Source organism: Dasypus novemcinctus, chromosome 29 (genome assembly GCF_030445035.2).
Source record: "Dasypus novemcinctus isolate mDasNov1 chromosome 29, mDasNov1.1.hap2, whole genome shotgun sequence".
Taxonomy (NCBI): Eukaryota; Metazoa; Chordata; class Mammalia; order Cingulata; family Dasypodidae; genus Dasypus; species Dasypus novemcinctus.
Window position 1 is genome coordinate 12,603,475 of NC_080701.1, and position 16,885 is coordinate 12,620,359.

Below are 16,885 nucleotides of genomic sequence, written 5' to 3' on the forward strand. Positions count from 1 at the left end.
CTCAACATCCCTCTAAGTTTTCTCTAGTCCGTGTCCCCCAAAACGCCGAGCAGAGGTTTAGAGGACCTGTTTAGTTTCCTGCTGCCTGTGACGCTTGCTGTTACTTTTCAACTGCAGTTGATATTTCAGCCCTGACGTCTGTGGTTTGGCAGCGGTGCCACCAGGTGGAGGTGGTGTTCTAACGCAGACCTCGGCGAAGCCGAGACTGTGCCTTCCCTTCCAGGCAGGGCCCTCAGATGTATAACCATCGGCTTTCCGGTTATTTATGAAATTCCTTATTGATAATACCAACAATAATGAAACATCTGGTTAAAATAGCTCAGACATTACTTTTTAAATATTGTATAAGATATGGGATTTGTGCTTATTTGTATGTTTTTGTATATTTCCAAAACCTATGTCATTTTTGAAAGGGAAACATAAAAATATCAGTAGTTTTCAAGGTTACACTTTAGAGGAACTTTGAAAGAAATAAGTAGGTTCCTTCGCTACCTCTGTTTTCCTCATCCACTGTGAGCATTCTCAGGCTGCTTATCCTGCAGTGACAAAGGGTGCACTTTTTTTTTTTTTTAAGATTTGTTTTATTTTGTCCTCCACCCCGTTGTTTGTGTTCACCGTCTGCTCATCTTCTCATCTTCTCTTCAGAAAGTATCAGGAACTGAACCTGGGCCTCCCATGTGGGAGAGAGATGCTCTATCACTTGAGCCACCCCACCTCCCTGCTTTGTTGTGTCTCTCATTGTCTTTCTTCTTGTGTCTCTTTGTTGAGTCATCTTGCTGCCCATCGCACCAGCTCATCTTCTCCAGGAGGCCGAACCTGGGACGTCCCATGTTGTAGGTGGGAGCTCAGTTGCTTGAGCCATATCTGCTTCCCAAAGGGTGCACTTTTTTTTTTCTCCCCTTCCTCCCCCCCACATTGTCTGCTCTCTCAGTCCATTTGCTGTGTGTTCTTCGTTTGCTTGCATTCTTGTCAGCAGCACTAGGAATCTATATCTCTTTTTGTTGCGTCGTCTTGCTGTGTCAGCTCTCCGTGTGTGCGGTGCCACTCCTGGGCAGGCTGCACTTTTTTTGTACTGGGCAGCTCTCCTTGTGGGGTGCACTCCTTGCCCATGGGGCTCCCCTCTGCGGGGGCACCCCTGCATGGCAGGACACTCCTTGCATACGGCAGCACTGTGCCTGGGCCAGCTCATCACATGGGCCAGGAGGCCCTGGGTTTGAGCCCTGGACCTTGCATGTGGGAGGTGGACGCTCTATCAGTTGAGCCACATCCACTCCCCTTTTTAAAAAATTTTTATTTATTTTATTTTTTATCAAAGAGTGCACTTTTTATCTCATCCGTAATGGTCTCTATCTCCTGTCTAAGCTTTTTAAAGCTAATTGCAGAAAATACCTTAATCTTCTTACTGTCCTACAGTGTGGAATCCCCTCCCCCCCCCCCCCCCCACTAAAAGGAGGTATCACCCTGATGCTTGAGTAGACGCATAAAACAGTCTGTTTTCTAATGTGTCTCAGACTGGAATTAGTTATTTTGCGTATTTCTGTAAAGTTTTTTGTTAGCTTTTAGTGGCAGATGATGATTCTTTCCATTTTGAGGAACTATGGGCCAGACCGCATGATCTTTCAAACAGCGTTTGCTATAACCCACACTTCACCCACTGGTGAGAAGCCCACAGCTTGTGCGTGATTAAGCCCATGTCCATTAAATGACAAAGCCCAGAGTCTAGACTTTCTAGACAGAGCGATTGCCAGCTGGGGTTTAATTACAAAGAACCTCAAATAGAAGGATTGCGTTCCTTTATCGTAGACTATCTCAAAGTAAAATGTATATCTAGTATTGTACAAACTACAGATTTAAATTGGTTCACACAGCTGGGAGACATTGCTCATTTCAAAGAAATCCAATGTTTATTTCAGCACTGTTTAGCACCTCTTCCCCAAAGTGGCAACAGTTAAGTGCCCATTATTAAAGGATCAGTTAAATAAATTATGGCATATTGATAAAATGTGAAATACTATTCAAGCATTTAAAAAGATTATCGTATCTAGATGTACTTACATGGGAAAATGACCATGACTTAGTAGGTGAAAAAAGCAAATTGCAGAGTAAGTACTCTTCCTTGGTTTACAAAAAAAAAAGTGCATATATTTTCTCCTTCAAGTTGTAGCCATGATTTCATTGTTTTAGTGAAATATGATATATATACAGTGATATTTGCACATCTTACATATATAAGTCCCCATCTTTTAAGAATTGCTACCTCTAGAGAATGGGATTAACATGAGGAAAGGGTCTTTCCTTTTTTGCTTTGTTTGAATTTTTTGTAATGCACGTATAGATTCCTTTTATAAACTATTTATGGTGCACATGTTCACATCGTGGTTAGCCTGAAAAATGTCCCGGTAATTTAGGAACAGAGACGCCTTCAGTCCCGTCTTCAGTCCTGCAGTCTTCCACCCTGACTAGGATAATTTGCCTGGGAAATTCTCCTCTAGCAGCTGAGTATTCGAGGAGCCAGAGGTGCCTGAGAAAGAGCAAGGCGCTCCTGACGGCATTTCTTGCTCGACTGCGTTGTTTGTCGTTTGACTGCACTTGCTGTTTTGGGCCCCTGCTCGTTGTTTGGAAATAGAAGAAGCCCCACCCAGGTTCCTTCCCATTCTCAGGGCACCAGGAACAACTCCTTATTTATTTTAACATATTTGTGAGTGACTGTATTACGTATTCCCAGTTTTCAAGCTAAAAACTCAAAGGAGGGACAAAAGGCAAGCTCTTTCGTTGTCCCTTCCCCACAAGATGCAGCACGCCCCTTGGCGTCGCACGCAGGTGGCCGTCGCTGAGGGAACGGTTTCCGCGGTGGGATGCTGAATTTCATGGACGGTGTCTTCCTGACCCCCTACCTTCCCTCAGTACTTCTGCCCGTTCTCTCGTACTTTCAGAATCAGTTGCCCCTTATTTACTGGTTTACCAATAAAAGTAGCCTTCATTTTGGAGGAGGGACACGAGTGGGGGAAGAGGCTTCAAGGGGGTACGTTTCCCCATCAGGGGTTTCAGGACCACCAGAGCACGAGGCCTGCGGGTGGCTGAAAGGCAGGGGGGGGTGAGTTCTCTCTCCAGCACCCCTGTCGTGGGAGGCAGTTCAGGGCCTCTACTGCCCCAGTCAGTGGGAGGGGAGACCCTTTCCCGCCCCCTAGATGTGAGGCTGGAGCCAGGTCTCCCTGTCTCACTCTGAGGACTCCAGTGGTCACATTTGGCGCCTTCCACTGCCCCCCTTAACCCTTCCAGTCCTTTTTTTTAAGGAGTTACCAGAGGCAGAACCCAGGACCTCGTACGTGGGAAGCAGGTGCTCGAGCACTTGAGCTACATCCACTCCCTGCTTTCAGCCTTCAACTGGTTAAAATGGTCCCTTAGAGCAGGCAGCAGAAGCTCTGCCTCCAGCCGGGAGGCTTGTGATAGCGATGGTGACAACATAACAAAGCTGAGGTTAGAGTCCACGTTTTCTGACTCCTATCCTGCTCTTATTTCTTCTTAATCACTTGATAAAAACACTAATCCTATGGTACAGTAACATAAGAAAGCACCACATTATAAGCAAAAAGAGCTTTCCATTTACGAGGCAAAGGCAGGAAGCAGCTTGATTTTTATTGGCAACTACGCGCCAGGTGCTGAGTCTACAAAGATGATCTCGTCTCATCCTTACAAGAGCCCTGTAAGACTGGTACTGTCATCACCCCCGGTTCACAGCTGAGATAACAGAGGCTTGGAAACGGAGGGGGCGCCGGGGCTGGCTGGCTCCAAGACCTCTGTTGTTTCCGTTCCTCCTGGCACGAGAGTTGGCACTAACTGCTAATGGTCCAGCCGAGGCGATCGCCTTTACCAGGGGCCTGGAATGTGTTTAGAAAATGTCCCCCCAACAGCCTCCCCTTCCCCGTCTTCTCTTTCCAAAGCGTAGCCTTTAGCAATAATGTCTTTTCACGTTATTTTTAACAGGACCTAGGACGGTGATCCACCCTAAAGCACGGATTATTGCAGAAGCGGGGCCAATAGTGATCGGTGAGGGTAACCTGATAGAAGAACAGGCGCTTATCATCAATGCGTGAGTAAGACTTACAGAGGCTCGGAACTGCCTGCCACGGCTGATACCTTCACTCATTCCAGCTATCCCTAAGAAGCTTCTGCAGCTGACGTCCGGAGGCCCACTATTCCAGAGCCACGGGAACACAGAGGGCCCTTTTCAGGAATTAGTGAATGAGAAACCCAAAGCCAGATAGGCTGAGACTTGTCTCGGCTGTCGCTGGGACTAGAATCTCTGACTTTTGGAGAAGTAGTGTTGCCCTGACATGTTACTACCTCACCATTCGTTAAGCAAACAGTTACTGAGAACTTCCAGCATCCTGAAGAGAGTTTTTGGTTGGGTTTCTTGGTTTGGGCTGAAATGTTATTACTCATGCCCAGACACATGAACTGAACTCTGATATACATTTTCACATGTTTTGCAGAGGTAACACCCAAAATTTTAGTTTTAAAATTTGGGGACTTAGGGGCAATTTTTAAGCCTTAAAGATAATATATGTGTATATATATATTAGAACATGTATGTGATCTTAGTAAATGAGAGTATAATACTTAAGAAATTTTCATAAACAGCTGTAAGGCTTGCTAGATAAAATTTTGGCAAGAAATTCCAGTTTATACCTAACTTATTGCAACAGTGTATGGAATTTGTAAGAAAGACCTTGGGAAAATATTTCAGTGATAAAGAGATTGATTTGTCTCAATGCTTATTCGAGATGTGGGAGTTTCTCACTATTAAGCCATTTCTTTAAAAAAGTATATTTGGTATTGTTAGTGTAAGTTAACAGCTATATTCTGCAATAACTCAACTGTCAGTGATAAAGCACCATTTTAAAATGACTTCCTCCTCTTAGACCATAAACTTCTTATGTTCCAAATATTTCAACTAAATACATAATAGCATAAAATAATTATTTTATGTGAATATCTTTATATTCCACCCTCTCGAATGAGTATTAAGAATAGACATTTTTCAAGTTAGGCCTGATTTTTTATTCCACTTTAACAGGCTTAAACTCATAACCATTGTTCTTTTTCATTGCCCTGGAGAAGGTCCTCTGGGCTTTGAGTTTAAAAAATAAGCCAAGGAAACTAAACATAGGTTTACGATATGGTCCAGCAATTACACTCCTAGGTATTTACCCAAAGGAGCAGAAAAGAGATGACCATATGAAGATGTGCCCCTGCATGTTTATAGCCGCTTTGTCCATAATTGCCAGGACTTGGAAGCTCCAAGGTGCCTTTGCACAGGTGAAAGGAGAAACAGTCTCTGGCACATGCATACAGCGAGTGTCATTCAGCGGTAAAAAGAGATGGGCAAAGCCACCACATAAAAACATAGAGGGGTGGGCTAGGGTGTAGGGAATCTCTTATATTTTTTAAAGTAACATTTTTTGTGATCTATGAATCTTAAAAAAAAAACAATTAAAAAAATATATAGAGGAACTATTACTAAGTAAAAGAAGCCAGTCTGAAGAGGCTACATCCTGGATGATTCTACCTATATGACTTTGTAGAAGAGGCAACACTATAGAGACAATCAAGGGAAGCAGATGTGGCTCAACTGATAGAGCATCTGCCTACCATACGGAGGGTCCCGGGTTCAAACCCAGGGCCTCCTGGCCCATGTGGTGAGCTGGCACGCACACAGTGCTGCCGCATGTAAGGAGTGCCATACCACGCAGGGGTGTCCTCCGCGTAGGGGTGCCCCACATGCAAGGAGAGCTGTCCTGTGTGAAAAAAGTGCAGCCTGGCCAGGAGTGGTGCCACACACATGGAGAGCTGACGCAGCGAGATGATGCAGTGAAAAAGAGACATAGTTTCCGGTGCCATCTGATAATACAAGCAGATGCAGAAGAACACACAGTGAATGGACACAGAGAGCAGACGATGCAGGGGAAGGGGAGAGAAATAAAATTTAAAAATTTAAAAAGTCAGAGTTTGTCAGGGGTTCAGGAGGAAGGGATGGGGAGGGACGATTAAATGGAGCCCAGTGCATTTCAGTGGAGTGAAGTCATTCGGTGGGGTACGGTAATGATGTCAAAACCCAAAGAACTGTACACGAAGAGAATGCACCCTAATGGAAACTCTGGACTTTAGTTACTAAAAATGTGTCATGATGGTACCAAGTGGACCACACGAATGGAAGATGTTAATAATAGGGGAAACTGTGGGGAGGGAGCTCTACATGGAGCTCTCTACCTTCTATGCAGTTTTTCTGTAAACCTAAAACTGCTTTACAGATCAAGTTTATTATTAAAATAATAATAAGCAAAGGAAGGCTGTCCTTCTACACACACCTGTGACTCCTTTGCATTTCAGTAGCTCTTTTCAACTCAAAACTTCTCCAGCAGAGAGGACACATAATTCTCTTAGATTAAGAAGCAACTTAAATAGCTATATATCGATGCAAATAAAACTTATGAGAGAATTACCCAAATTCTAAAAAGGTAATTAGTGGCTTATTAAAATGACTTATCGATGATTGATTTTTTGATGATTTGTCTCTTCTTTTTACAGCCACCCTGATAATATCACCCCTGATGGTGGAGATGCAGAACCCAAACCTATGATCATTGGTACCAATAACGTGTTTGAAGTTGGCTGTTGTATCCTTTACCAGAAGCCAAGCTAAACCATTCCCAGCTGTCTTTGGGGACCCAAATCTCCCCCTGTAGAAATTATCATAATTTATCTATCAAATGTGTTTATGGGTATATCATAATTACATTTTTAGGGCTAGGCCATCCAGCTTTTTGTAAAGACTTTTTTTGTAGTATATTCCAAAAAATGATCCCTTCTGTTCCAAAGAAAAACCCAGTAGACTAAAGGAAATATGCCATATTCAAATCCATACACACACACACACCTATCTTTAGACCAGTAATTCGAAGGTAACATCCTGCTCCTCTTGCTGGTACTACAGCTTCTTGGCAGGTAGTCATGATAGTGGTAATAGATACAGAAACAGAGTGATCTTGGTTTCTGTCCTGATATAAAAACCACAGTTCTGTCAGTTTGGTTCTTACTTAGTTTTAGGTAAACAATACATGGTCTCGTGGCTCAACTAATAGAGCATTCACCTACCATGTGGAGGGACCAGGGTTTAATACCCAGGGCCTCCTGAACTGTGTGGTAAGCTGGCCCATGCGCAGTGCTGCCACGCAAGGAGTGCCATGCCACGCAAGGGGCCCCCGCATAGGGGTGCCCCACACGCAAGGAGTGTGCCCTACAAGGAGAGCCACCCAGGAGTGGTGGTGCACACATGGAGAGCTGACTCAAAAAAGAGACGCAGTTTCCCGGTGCCGCCTGACAATGCAAGTGGATGCAGAAGAAAACACAGTGAATGAACACAGAGAACAGACAACAGGGGGGAAAAGGAGAGAAATAAATAAATCTTTTTTAAAAAAACCAAAAAAACAAAAACAATACATTGTCTAATGCAAGCAAATGGTGGGCGGGGATGGGGGTGGGGTTGAGAATATTTCATTCATTTCCCACCCTCTTTCTCCCCTCCCCCCCAATGTGACCAGTTCTTTTGCTTGGTTTTGTCATCTCAAAAGATAGCCAAATCTTTTTATGGTATCATCAGACTTTTATAATAGAAGATATTTGGAGGTAAAAAACTCAGTGTGCAACAGGAACAAAATATTTAAATAAATTAAGCTACAGGCTTCATTAAGCAGTCTTTAAAAATTATGTTTTTTAATGGCATGGAAAAATGCTTACAAATGGAGGTGAACTGAATAAAGTGAGCTGCAAAACTTTTATTTTTATACAGTTTGATTCCCAGTTATAAAAGAAATTATATATTTTTCTTTTAAAGATATATCAAATTGTTGACAGTGTTCTCTTTAAGAAATTGGGTAATTTTCTTAAAACAATTGTGAAAAATGTTATAAAATCAGGATAGAAAAGTGCTCATTTCTTTAAAAAAAAAAAAACTTGAAAAGTCATCAATTAAAACTTTACTTTCAGATTGCCTTGAGCAAAGTGTTCTGGCAAGGGGAAGTTTGCATACCCCTTCCCACACCTCTGTCCCCTGCCCATTGCAGTATAAGGATATATTGTGTTAGTTAGAAAAAAAGATAAAGTATATACTTAACTCTGGCTTACAGATTCCCAAGCCATGAAAATGGGAGATAATAATGTTATTGAATCAAAAGGTAAAAATATTTCAGAATTTTATTGTGAAAAGTAATTACCTCCTTTCTCCTTGTGGAGTCCTGATACAGCCACCTGAGTAAAACTGTGCTTGGAAGGAAGGTGTGATTGGAAGTGGACTGTAATAGCTGTGAGGCTAATTCTTTGCTTTCAAGAATCTAATCTGTTATGATGTTATCTGGTAATGTTGTTAATACCTGGCAAGACACATGGTGGCATCTTCTTGTCTCTCCCTTCTCTTCCACATTTCCTTGTTTTCAGCTCCTTGCTTCTATGACTCTCTCTCTGTCTGAATTTCATTCTCTTATAAAGGACTTCAGAAAGAGGATTAAGATCCACCCTGGGCCATGCCTTAACTGAAGTAACCTCATGCAGAGGTCCTACTTAAAGTAGACTCACACCCACCGGAATGAATTAGCTTAAAAACATGATTTTCGGGGTACCTACAGTTCCAAATCACCACAGGTGGTCTCTCCAGTTTTTAGATAAACTTGAGCTCAGAGAATTTTCAGTGACCTGCCCAAGGTCACACCGCTAATTAGCAGCGGAGCTGTTTGGAATCCATCTTAAACCCCTCTGTGCTGCCTACCTTTCTGCTATACAAACTCTGAACTGAAGTGTTTTCTTTAATTTTTTTTTTAAAGCCAGTTGTGTTTTATGCTTAAGTTATCTTAGGAAAAAAATAGTGTCCTAATCATTTGATGTCTTAAATTGTAATTCTGTGTTTTTACCGCAGCATATGTAGGCAGAAATGTAATACTGACAAGTGGCTGCATCATTGGGGCTTGTTGCAGCCTGAATACTTTTGAAGTCATCCCTGAAAATACAGTGATCTACGGTGCAGACTGCCTTCGTCGTGTGCAGACTGAGCGGCCACAGGTACTAGAACCTTTTTTCAAAGAGTTCCTTCTAGGGCTGCTAATTTCCCCAAAATAACATATCATTGTTTTAATGGGGATGGGGTAGCATGCTCATTATTTCAATAGCAAATAATTAAATTAAAGCATCAGAGAAACATTCCTAAAACTGGATTTATTTGCAGTATAATTATTCAGTCTTTAAGTTATCAATAATATAAAAAGATAAAAGGATGACAGTGACAAATTCATAATGAGAAAAGAAAATCCACAGATGTTACTACTAGTCTTACACATATACACTGCAGAGGCATCACCAAACCTTGTAAACTATAATTGATTCACTCCTTTAAATATCCATCTTCAAGGATAAGGAATGACACTACCAAATTTATACTGGATTTTCATTTTGGGCCATCCATTATTTTCCTAACATAGCTTGATTTGATTATAAACACAGCATATGTATATGCAAGTATGTTTGGGTATTTTCCAGTATTACAAGAAATTATTCCCTCCTAATACCAAGATCAAGAATAATGAAGTGTATGTATTCTGAGATTAATAAGATAAGTGATTTGGGACTTCCTTTGGACGTGAGACATTCTGATTGAAGTTTTGAGCCTCATTGCCAGGCACATTCATTATATATTTCTTTAGTTGTAGATCCTCCTTCCCCTCCCTGAAAAGAAACTATTTTCAAGACATTTATTTATCACTTTGTTTCTAATTTTTAGTGATCCATTTGCAGAAATTAAGACTCCAAGAGTGCAGTTCTTTCTAGGTCACTCCATTTCTGTGATGCGTGGCTTTTTTTTTTTTAAGTATAAGCAGCTATTCTATAGACTAAAAAGGAAATAAAGTCATAAATTTTTTTTTTAATCCAGTATTTTTTCACTATCTTTCTGCATACCACAGGGAAAAAAAAGAAAAGATTGAAGAGGGGGAAAGAAAGCTTCATTTGGGGAAGAGAGATTATAATTAAGTGAGCAAGAATATCTGAAGTTTTTAGTGCATAATGATACGCAACACCATTTGTGAAATTTCATTGCTCATAAGGATCATGTAGAAGTCCTAATTAAAAATAAAGACTCCTTGGACTTACTTCCTCCCTCCCTCCCTCCCTCCCTCACCGCCTCCCTTCCTTCCCAAGCATACCATTCATGGGATTAATTACATTCACAATACTGTAGTACCCTCACCACCATTCATTACTAAAACTTTCCCTTCTTCTCAAACAGAAACCCTGTATCCGTTATGGATTTACTTCCCATTCCCTGTGCGCCCTGCCCCTGAAAACCTGTACTCTAATTTCTGTCTCCATGAGCTTGCATATTCTCTGGTGTTTTCTTTGTAGTTACCATGGAGCTTAAATTTAACATCCTACATTTATAGCAATCTCGTTTGCTTTGATACCAACGTAACTTCAATAATATACACACATTATTTTCCTATACCTCTCTGTCCCCCCCATCTTTATATGGTTCTTTCACAAATTACATATTTACACATAATGAGTCCCAAACTACTGATTTTTCATTACAATTTATTCATTTGCCCTCTAGAGCCTTTTGGAAGTAAAAAGTGGAGACACAAACCAAAAATATAATAAAACTGGCATTTATAATCACCCATGTTGTTACCCTCACCAGAGATCTTTATTTCTTCACGCAGCTTCAATCTATTGTCTGTTGCCTGTTGTCCTCTCCTTTCAACCTGCAGAATTCTCCCTAGTGTCTGTTGTAGGGCTGGTCTAGTGATGAACTCCCTCAGCTTTTATTTAGGAAATCTTAATCTTTCCCTCATTTTCGACAGCTTTGCCAGATTCAGAATTCTTGCTTGGCAATTTTATTCTTTTAGCACTTTAAATATGACTCCTATGCCTCTTTGCCTCCATGGTTTCCAATGAGAAATCGGCATTTAATCTTATTGAGTCACCCTTGAACATGTCATGTTACTTCTTTCTTATGGCTTTCAAAATTCTCTTTATCCTTGGCATTTGACAGTTTAATTATAATATGCCATGTTGTGGGTCTATTTGGGTTTATCTTGCTTGGTGTTTGTTGTCTGTGTTGGATCTTGGATGTGTATATTCATGTGTTTTATTAATTTGGGATATTTTTGGTCATTATTTCTTGGAATGTTCTCTTTGCTCTTTCTCCCTTTATACTTCTTCTGGACTCCCACAATGTATATATTGGTATGCTTGATGGTGTATCACAGGTGCCTCAGGTTCTGTTTACTTTACTTTTTTTCATTCTTTCTTCTTTCTGCTCCTCAGACTGGATGTTTTCATTTGTCTTATCTTTAAGCTCATTGTTTCTTTTTTCTGACAGCTTCAATCTGCTATTGAACCCCTTTAAGGAACTTTTACTTTCTGTTACTGTGTTCTTAAGCTCTGCTTGTTTCCTTTTCATGATTTCCATCTCTCTAATGATATTCTTTGTGTTCATCTGTCATTGTCCTGCTTTCCTTTAGCTCTTTGATCATATTTAGAACCATTTTTTAACAGTCTTTGTCTGGTATGTTCCAGATCTGGTGCTCCTTATTGATGGTTTCTAGCGCTTCAATCTTCTCCTTTGCCTGAGCCATTGCTTCCTATTTCTTTGTGTGTTGTGTAGCCTTTCATTGAAACCTGGACGTTTTAATATTTTAATGTGTTATCACTGGAATTTAGACTCTGAGGCATCTATTCCTTAAGCCTTGCATCTACTTGGTGTTATGACAGAGCTTTCCTGGATTGCCAGGAGCTAACTGAGACAAAAAGAAAACCCTTATCCCAGTTTTTGCAGATTGATCTGTGCAGGTGCTCTCCTTCAGGGCTTTTCCATGCAGTGAGTTTAGAGAACAGCTCCGGGCCATAGCACAGAGGCCTCCCTGGTCAGTGCCTCTTGTCTTGGGCGTACCGTGTGACCCTAGGAAATCCCCCATTTACATGGCTCCAAATGTCCCTTCTTCCTTAGGAAATAGTTTTCTCAGGGTCCCAGGCCCTGCACTGTATGTCGTAAAGACAGCAATCGCTTGCCCCAGGCAGCGTGACTTGATTCCTGTCCCACAACATTGCGTAGGGGAGTTTGGTGAGCTGCCTCCTAACACAGAGCAAGTTCTGGGACAGTGAGTCCTCAGGCTACCACCACAGACTGGGACAGACAGACAGACATGCTCCCAGTGTGTGCACAAGGTTACTCTGCTCCCTCTGCAGCCAGGCCCAGGGATCTGCTCTGGGACTGCAGGGCCAGCTGCTCCCAGCCAGCTGGGGCGCCACAAGGTCCCACTGCTTCTAAGTAACCATTTTCTAGGTTTGGCACTTGCTCTGTTACTGCAGTCCTCTGCTTTCTGGAGCTTTGAGAAAGATGTTTCTACCAGTTCTCGCTGGTTTTTCAAAGCTGCTGTGGGGAGATGGAGCCCTCAGGCGTCTCACTCCCCCCTCTTGATGAGTGCTGGCTCATCGTAAGCTTTTTAAAAAAGTAAGCAAAACTGAGTCCAAGAAAATCACCTGTTTCCATGACCAAGCAATAACCATTTCTACCTAGAATTCTTGACTTGGCTTTCTGTTAATCAGTTCCTAATTACCTTATGTTTTTAGCCCCAGACACTACAGCTGGATTTCCTGATGAAAATCTTGCCAAACTACCACCACCTAAAGAAGACAGTGAAAGGGAGCTCAACTCCAGTTAAGAACTGAGAACAGCGTGTGGAAGCAAGTTAACATTTCATCTTTGACCACCGGCTTTTGAAAGGGCCACAGTGTTTGAAGTGCAGTCTTCGTCACTCACAGAATAATACGTGTTGACTTTATTTTGTAAAATTGAGTTACAGAGGAAAGAATTTTCATTGTCACTGTCCTCTATAATTTATGTATTATTTTCCTATATTGTTCCTTTTCTGATAATTTACAAAACTTTTTTGTTATATAAAATATGGGCTACACAGTTATGTAAGAAGTTATGTGATAAGAAGGGGCATATCGTTATGTATTTATATTCTAACATATACTAAACTAAATAAAAGTGCTGATGACAGGACTTTTAGTGAGCATACTTTAATCAGTTTTTTCCACTTCCATTAATTTTCCCAATAGCTGTCTTAAATTTTATTATGTACTTTAGCTGTATTAAAGCTAGCATGTTTACCTTTTCCTCTTGTGTATTTGGAGCTATTTTTTTAATAACTTCAGGTGAAATTTCAGCAGTTATTAAATAAATTTAGACTTCATTTTGTTTCCAATAAAAATTTTTTCTTTTTAGTAAAACAACTAATCAGGGAAAGATGCACTCAGTAAATTAAATATTTTTTTAAAATGATGTGTGACTAAAATGACAAATAAATGACTATTAATTGAGTGGTATTCTTGGGTTTTTGAGGACCTTGAAACTAAAACATAGATACATTTATAGATTTATGAAGTTAATTTTGGCACTTTACTAATTGCTAGTTATAAGTTTGTTTATAGAGTAGATAAAATATTGAGAATTTTATTGTAATTCCAAATATTTTGAATGATTCAAGTACATACATTACTGGAATGTACTTTAAAGCTTCTGAATCATAGGTATTGAGAAATACTAAAATACTAAATATTAATACTAAGATACTAGAATACTAAGATATTTTCTTGAATTAAAATAATTGAATTATGGGTAGTAAAAAAATGCATTTTTGAATTTCTGAAACTGACAAGTACAAATGTCAGTTCCAAATTTTAATGACTTAATTTTGGTAAGAATACTCATGACTCAGGTTGGAAAATTGCACTCTTCAAGTAATGAGCTGAACAGTAAGCATTTGGAATAAGAGAATATCATAGAAATGTCTCATTTCTGACAACTGCTACTTACTCATTTTTCAGCACCTGATAATCAGTTCAGAATTTTGAGATCAGATATTGCAAAACTGCCTCTGAAATGCTAGAGGTTATCCATCAGTCTCATGTGGATGTGGTTTGTGTAGTTTAATTATTTGACACCTCAGGAGTCTCAGTTTTGTCTCTGAGTTTCTGAATATTACACAGAGTAGTTTCTGAACCTTCGGGACTGAGCACCAGAATCTAGGAGATGAGCACACCCCACTCTCTGAGGCTTCACCATAACCAGGCTACTACCCTCGTCCTGGTAACCCTCTCCATCTCACCAGAACTGCTCTCAAACTTCATCACAAGTATTCTAGGCAAACATGCCAAATGGGAAGAGAAACCCTCACGTGCTTGTGACATGACAGGTAGCAACTGGGCAGGGACGAGAAAGGAACCATTTAATCTCAGAGAATGCTGTGCCACTTGGCAGTAGCTCTTAAGTCAAGGTCAATTTTCATTGAATTATGTCACGTCTGGAAAGGGTGCTTTACCCAGCTCTTTTCTTTCACTTCATCCCAAAGCACGCTCTCTAATAGCAAATTGCTCCCAAGACATAGCAGCTTGAAACAACAAACACCTATTTTCTCACACTTTCTGAGGATCGGGAATATGGGAATGGCTCATGGTGGTCCTGGCTCAACGTCAGCTGGAGGCCCCAGGAGGCTGGAAGAGCTGCTCCCCACCTCCCTCCCCTGGCTGTGGGCAGGAGGCCTCAGTCCTTACCAGCAAGCCTCTGCACAGGGCTCCGGTGTCCTAGTGACATCAGCATCTCTTATGGGATCCCCACACGGGAGAAGGTGACTTTGAGAAGGGCTACTGTTTATCAGTTGGCATGCGACAGAGGTCATCATCTTGTGATCTATAACCTTATCTTCTTAGAAATACAGATTACTTGACTCTAAATGTAATTTTTATTAAGCATCACTTTAACTTGGCCTAATAGGAATTATTATTAAAAACCTTGAAGGATAAGCATTTTAAATGGAAGAATGTTGAAAACAATACAAAAGTCTATACTGGTATACTCATTGACATTTTAAAAATTACATTTATTTATTAAACAATTACAAAGCTTCCTACATGCTAGGCACTATTAAAAGAAGTTTACACGTAACTTAATAATTGGCATTAACTCATTTAATTCTCTTTACCTTATCAAGTCGGTAATACTATTATCCCTGTGGTACAGATGTGGAAATTGAGGTACAGAGAGCTTAAGTAACTTGTGCAAGATCACTCAGCTAGCAAGTTGCATATTTGCTCCGGGATTCATGATCTTAGCCATTCTATGCCAACTTTTTGTTAAACCTTAAAGATTCTACAATTCAGTGGACGTCCTAAATGCTTATTAGGAACAGATGTGGATTTACCTTTCTTAAAAGTGTTTGCTTCTCTTCAAGTTCTTAATCTGCATAGGACAAACCTTAGGGTAAGTTAAAAGAATTGTGTGGTCTTGCCACTGAATTCAAATAAGAATTATCCAAAGAGGAAACTTCATGTTGAGGTTCCAGGTCGTTCTGTCCAAAACTTTAAAACAGCATCTGTTCATTATTATTAATTAGCTGTAGTGCAAACTGTGTATGTTTTATTATAAAAGTAATATTTCATTTTAGCCCCGTTACGCGGTGGGAGGAAACCTTTCTAATTCAATGGCCCACGCTTCACGCCACTGTGGTTGTTTGGGTGGCTAATTCTCATTATGCAACCCAGCCATTCATAAGAGTAAATGAAGATCTCTTTCCAATACTTAAAACCTTAGAATCCCTACTGTTGACCTGCTGTTTTTTTCACAAGAGGATACTAGTAGTCAGGACAGGTGTTTTTTGTTTGTTTTAGGAGGTACTGGGGATTGAATCCAGGACCTCTTACATGGGAAGCAGGTGCTCAACCACTTGAGCTACATCTGCTCCCCATAAACAGGATAGTTTTTTCCCCTTTTCAGTAATATGTAAAAAGCAGAGTTTTTTATCCTTAGTAATCTGTCCCATATTAAGGCTACTTTAGACTTTAATATTTCACTAAACAAACCAGTTCCTTTCTTGCCTCCTTCAAAGGGTATTTTAATATTTCAGAGCATTAACTGCCACTAAGCACATCCAAATGCAGGCTTAGGGGTTTAGCCTTCCCATAGAGAAACACTGCTGGTTCTAGTAGCGAATCTAGCAAAAGAATGGTTTGGTCAAACCTTCATGTCAGCATGCCTCTCAACAGAGTTTCAGAGTAGAGCTCTGGATACAGATTTTCCATTTCTATTTTTAAATTTCTCTTACCTTCCCCACCATTGTCTGCTTTGCTGTGTGTTCTACGTTTGCTTGCTGTATCCGGTGGCACTAGGAAACTGCATCTCTTTCGTTGCATCATCTTGCTGTGTCAGCTCTCCCAAGTGTGCAGCACAACTCCTGGGTGGGTTGCACTTTTTTCACGTGGGGCGGTTCTCCTTGCGGGTGTAACAGTTTGATATAATTGATGAATTCTAAAAAGAAATATTGGATTATGCTCGTAATCTGATCTGTACCTGAGCATGATTGAATTATGATGAGGGCGTTGCTAAAAGGCAGATAAAAGGCCTGGCAAAGAACAAAGTTGGCGATTTCTGATGTTAGAGTTTGATGCTGAGGACCCGGGAAGTCAGCACCCAGAGGAAAGAGAAGCCAGCTCCAGGAAGGGAGGAACGTTGAACCCAGAGGAAAGCAAGCCCAGGAACGTAGGAACCCAGGAAGCCTGAGCCCTCACAGACGTCGGCAGCCATCTTGCTCCCAGTAGACTTTGGTGAGGGAAGTCACTTATGGTCTATGGCCTGGTATCTGTAAGCTCCTACCCCAAATAAATGCCCTTTATAAAAACCAAACAATTTCTGGTATTTTGCATTAGCACCCCTTTGGCTGACTAATACACGGGGTGCACTCCTTTTGTATGGGGTACCTCTACGCGGGGATGCCCCTGT

The 16,885-nt window shown here is 40.8% G+C and overlaps 1 protein-coding gene across 1 annotated transcript in view; it reads left to right on the forward strand.

Annotated features, from left to right (window-relative positions):
* The window catches only part of DCTN6 (dynactin subunit 6), a 34,431-nt gene extending 21,204 nt beyond the window's left edge, over positions 1-13,227 (forward strand). The window contains exons 3-7 of the mRNA XM_004475152.5: positions 3,985-4,090; positions 6,589-6,677; positions 8,187-8,234; positions 8,969-9,111; positions 12,676-13,227. Coding sequence (XP_004475209.1) covers positions 3,985-4,090; positions 6,589-6,677; positions 8,187-8,234; positions 8,969-9,111; positions 12,676-12,774 — 485 coding nt within the window. The 3' untranslated portion in view covers positions 12,775-13,227. The remainder of the gene's footprint in view (positions 1-3,984; positions 4,091-6,588; positions 6,678-8,186; positions 8,235-8,968; positions 9,112-12,675) is intronic.
* The last annotated feature ends 3,658 nt before the right edge of the window (positions 13,228-16,885 follow it).